Here is a 4,298-nt window from a genome sequence, read left to right as displayed (position 1 = left end):
CACTATATTATTTTTTTGGATGGAACGATGTATTTACTTATGAGGTGAATGGAAGAGAGTATTTTACTACTTTTTTTAAAAAAAAATGCAATGATATGTTTACTTTAAGGGTGGGTGGAGGAAAGCATTTCACTATATTTTAGTTGAAACTTTTTTTTTTTTTTTTGCACGAAATTAGATAATTGAAACGTTGCGAGTTAAATAGGGGAGAGAAAGGATGAGAGGCTACAATACTTATAAGTATTTAGTACAATCATCAATAGGCAATTACTTATTGTCGTGAATAAGTTTGCTCAAAGATAGAGATGTGCTTCATTATGAGTTGATGGAGGACTACATTCTTTTCAAGATGGAAAATGCTAGGAATACCATCTTTTTAGACCATAATTATGTGGCATGGCAAGTTATTTTAGTTTGAACCACATTTCGCTAGCCCATTATAAGATTTAACCCACGCTCTTACTCTTTTAGTGTAGATAATATCGTTTGTTCTCTGTGTGTGTGTATATATATACATATAATTTTTTAATCTTTTAATTAAATTGTAATTTCTAAACAAAGCATGGAGAAAACCCTAGCAACCCACCTTCCCGCGGTCAACGATGTACTCCCAACCACATTGGCCAACACCAACCCATCAGCCGCCTTCCTCATCCCCTCTGTCTCTGGTGTCACCACTTGCCGGCGACGACTCTCTCCCTCTCTCTTACAATCCCTCGATTTGGCACAATGTCATTTCCTGGTACTTGGGTTCGTGGGATCGGGGTTGGTGGCTAAAGGGTTGGGGATGAGAAGCAGAAGACTCTCTAAATTATTTTTTAGAATAAATCATGTTAATTAAAATAAAATATAAACTAAAGTGTTAACTCATTAAATTTAGTGATGTGGCATTTACATGTCATCTCCCAAATCATGTAAAGGTGATCAAAATAAAATGGTCTCCGTACTCTTTAAAGATTGCAAAGCGAAATGATAAGGAGACTCTTTCAAAATGAAACTCTTTCAAGGTGAGATTGTTTATGAACTCTCTATTACCTTAAAATTGAATGTTAATTCACATGCCACACTATAAAACATTATGCAAAAAACATAAAATAACATATAGTATATGAAGAATCTCACTTTTGAGAAAGTTTAAATTTTATCTAGCACAAAATTGGCGGAGATATATTCAACCTTTCAAAATTTCATGTATGTTCCGCAGCCTTTGGTGTGAAAATATATGTGCATTAAAATATCCTAAACTTTGAAGATTCCACAAGTTAGTAGCATCTCTGATTGCTATAAAAGGAAAGGGGTAGTGCCATTCATTTTATTGAAACCTTTCGACTCCCCCTCTCTTCCAAGTTTCAGCAAATCCCTACTCTATATCTGCTCTTCAACTAGCCCAATGGCGCCCTTGGTTAAGAATCATGGAGAGCCTCAACATGCCAAAATCCTAGCCATTGGCACTGCAAATCCACCAAACGTCTACTACCAAAAAGACTATCCTGATTTCTTGTTTCGAGTCACCAAAAATGAGCACAGGACAGATTTAAGAGAGAAATTTGATCGCATTTGTAAGTATTTTTTTTACAAGTAATACATACTAATAAAACATATCATGCATGAAATCATATGAAAGATATTTTACCTCTCAATGAATTGACTTTGATCTTGAGTTGTAAGTACTCTAACTCTATCATACTATGAGGTTAGAGTGAATCACATCCCAAACCCAACGTGCCTGTTCATTTCAAAATATGTATTGTTATTATCACAAGAAAATAGTCATTCTAGACATATTTAACTAAATATATATATATATATGTATTTTGTACAAGAAATTGTGACATTCTGATCCAATAATACGATGCCATGTATAAGGTTTTTTTTTTTTCAAGTGACATTGTATTATTTGATGCATAGGGATAAGGATATAAAATATATCCTAACTTATTTACTAATTAACAGGTGAGAAATCAAGAACAAGAAAACGTTACTTACATCTAACAGAGGAGATTCTAAAGGCTAACCCAAGCATATATACCTATGGTGCCCCATCACTCGATGTGCGCCAAGACATGTTGAACCCTGAGGTCCCAAAGCTAGGGCAACAAGCAGCACTGAAAGCCATCAAAGAGTGGGGCCAACCTATCTCAAAGATCACCCACCTCATCTTTTGCACAGCTTCCTGTGTTGACATGCCAGGTGCCGACTTCCAATTGGTCAAGCTCCTCGGCCTTAACCCATCTGTCACTAGAACCATGATCTACGAAGCTGGTTGCTATGCTGGTGCAACTGTCCTCCGCCTAGCCAAGGACTTCGCAGAGAACAACGAAGGTGCACGAGTCCTTGTGGTGTGCGCTGAGATCACAACCGTTTTCTTCCACGGACTCACTGACACCCACTTGGACATACTGGTGGGCCAAGCTCTTTTTGCTGACGGAGCATCTGCTGTGATAGTTGGGGCCAATCCAGAGCCTAAAATTGAGAGGCCACTGTTTGAAATCGTGGCATGCAGGCAGACAATCATACCTAACTCAGAGCATGGTGTGGTGGCCAACATTCGTGAAATGGGGTTTACTTATTATCTATCAGGAGAAGTCCCCAAATTTGTTGGTGGAAATGTTGTGGATTTTCTGACTAAAACTTTTGAAAAAGTTGACGGAAAGAATAAGGACTGGAACTCCTTGTTTTTCAGTGTGCACCCTGGTGGACCGGCCATTGTAGACCAGGTGGAGGAGCAATTGGGTTTGAAGGAAGGGAAGCTTAGGGCAACAAGGCATGTGTTGAGTGAGTATGGTAACATGGGAGCTCCATCTGTGCACTTTATTTTGGATGATATGAGAAAGAAGTCGATTGAGGAAGGCAAATCCACAACTGGTGAAGGTTTGGAATGGGGTGTTGTGATTGGAATCGGACCAGGACTCACTGTTGAGACAGCTGTACTACGTAGTGAATCTATTACATGCTAAAAACCTGCATGAAACGATTTATGAATACACCAATTGTGTATGCGCGAGAGCATGACACAATGGGTGTATACACCGACTGAGTTTTCTCCCCTACTTGTCAGATGATTAGACTATATTGGGACTAATTAATTAATATGCATCTGGAAAATAAAAAATTAATTCATATGCATAACAATAAAAGTTGGAGGGCTTTGTTATTTCCTTTTTTTTCCCATGTTGTATGTCTGTTGCTTATTTTATTTTTATTTTTTGTCAATAGTATGTCTGTAGCTTTGCTTGGGGGTTTTGTCCCTTCCAAAGTGTAATATTAACCCCAAATAATACGAGATGGTTTTTTGCTTTATGGATTATTTTTCAGAGAACCTCATTTCTCATATAGACTTAGGGGTTTTTTTTTTTTTTTTTTAAATCTCAAAATAAGTTATCTTTCATGTAAATAATAAGAGATGGTTTTGTATTTGTTTCGAGTTTCATGCGAAATATGCATACATTATTGTAAGAATAATGTTTGAACTGAGGGTTTGTCTTATTAAGGTCTTTCACACTAGTTTATAAAAAACAGATAGTTTGAGTTTGATACTTATAACACTATTAGTTATTAATGTGAGTTCAATAACTGTAAGAGCCATGCTATTTTACTAAATGTAGAACCCACTAGGTTATAAATCTCACTTAAATTTTCCATTTCACAGTAGAAGTGTCATTATTTAGGAGTTCAATATATTTGTATCACTATCACTTTTTACAATCTAATAGTTGGTCCTTCCATTTGCAGGTCCTTAGTCTTATTGTAACAAAAAACAAAAATTCATAAGATGAATGCTAGCTACATTCCCCATTTACCATTCTCTACTTATATTCCCAATTCAAATTTTAACATGTGGACTCCGCTAATTAAATAATTAATGTTTAAAAAACTATATTTATCTTTCCATCTATACCCTTAATTTACAATCAAGGACTTTGTATTGACTGGCTTAAATAGTTTCTGACCACATAACACTCTCTATTAGATTGAGACGTTCGCTTTTCGGATTAAATCAATCCAAAAGGATGTGGTATAACCGTCTTGGTGAGTTTTTGATTAGTCAGGATGTGTGAATAACAAGTTATGCTCTTGCGTATTCATTAAGGAGTCATATTTCGGATTTGCAGTTGTTGCAGTCTATGTCGATGATATGGATCTCATTGGGACTCCTTAAGAATTTGAGAAAATTGTCACACACCTAAAGCCAAAATTTGAGATGAAAGATTTTAGGTAAACTCGATATTTTCTTGGTTTGGAGATAAAGCATTATTCGAATGGTTTATTGGTCCACTAATTGAGCTACAACCAAAAGG

The 4,298-nt window shown here is 36.2% G+C and overlaps 1 protein-coding gene across 1 annotated transcript; it reads left to right on the top strand.

The window, feature by feature from the left end:
* Positions 1 to 1,329: 1,329 nt before the first annotated feature.
* On the top strand, positions 1,330 to 3,300 carry LOC103946756 (3,5-dihydroxybiphenyl synthase). The gene is made up of 2 exons (XM_009357544.3): positions 1,330 to 1,559; positions 1,954 to 3,300. The coding sequence occupies exons 1-2, from the start codon at positions 1,391 to 1,393 to the stop codon at positions 2,955 to 2,957; spliced, it is 1,173 nt and encodes a 390-aa protein (XP_009355819.2). The 5' UTR covers positions 1,330 to 1,390; the 3' UTR covers positions 2,958 to 3,300.
* The last annotated feature ends 998 nt before the right edge of the window (positions 3,301 to 4,298 follow it).

Source organism: the organism of the source record quoted next, unplaced genomic scaffold, assembly GCF_019419815.1.
Source record: "Pyrus x bretschneideri cultivar Hongxiangsu unplaced genomic scaffold, Pyrus_bretschneideri_v1 Contig1, whole genome shotgun sequence".
Taxonomy (NCBI): domain Eukaryota; kingdom Viridiplantae; phylum Streptophyta; class Magnoliopsida; order Rosales; family Rosaceae; genus Pyrus; species Pyrus x bretschneideri.
This window is presented reverse-complemented; position numbering and strand designations above follow the sequence as displayed.

Bases quoted from the DNA above. Each gene is read 5' to 3' on its own strand.
- LOC103946756 (XM_009357544.3), top strand. From the start codon at position 1,391: ATGGCGCCCTTGGTTAAGAATCATGGAGAGCCTCAACATGCCAAAATC. The intron at 1,560-1,953 runs GTAAGTATTTTT...ACTAATTAACAG, and splicing joins AGAGAAATTTGATCGCATTT to GTGAGAAATCAAGAACAAGA.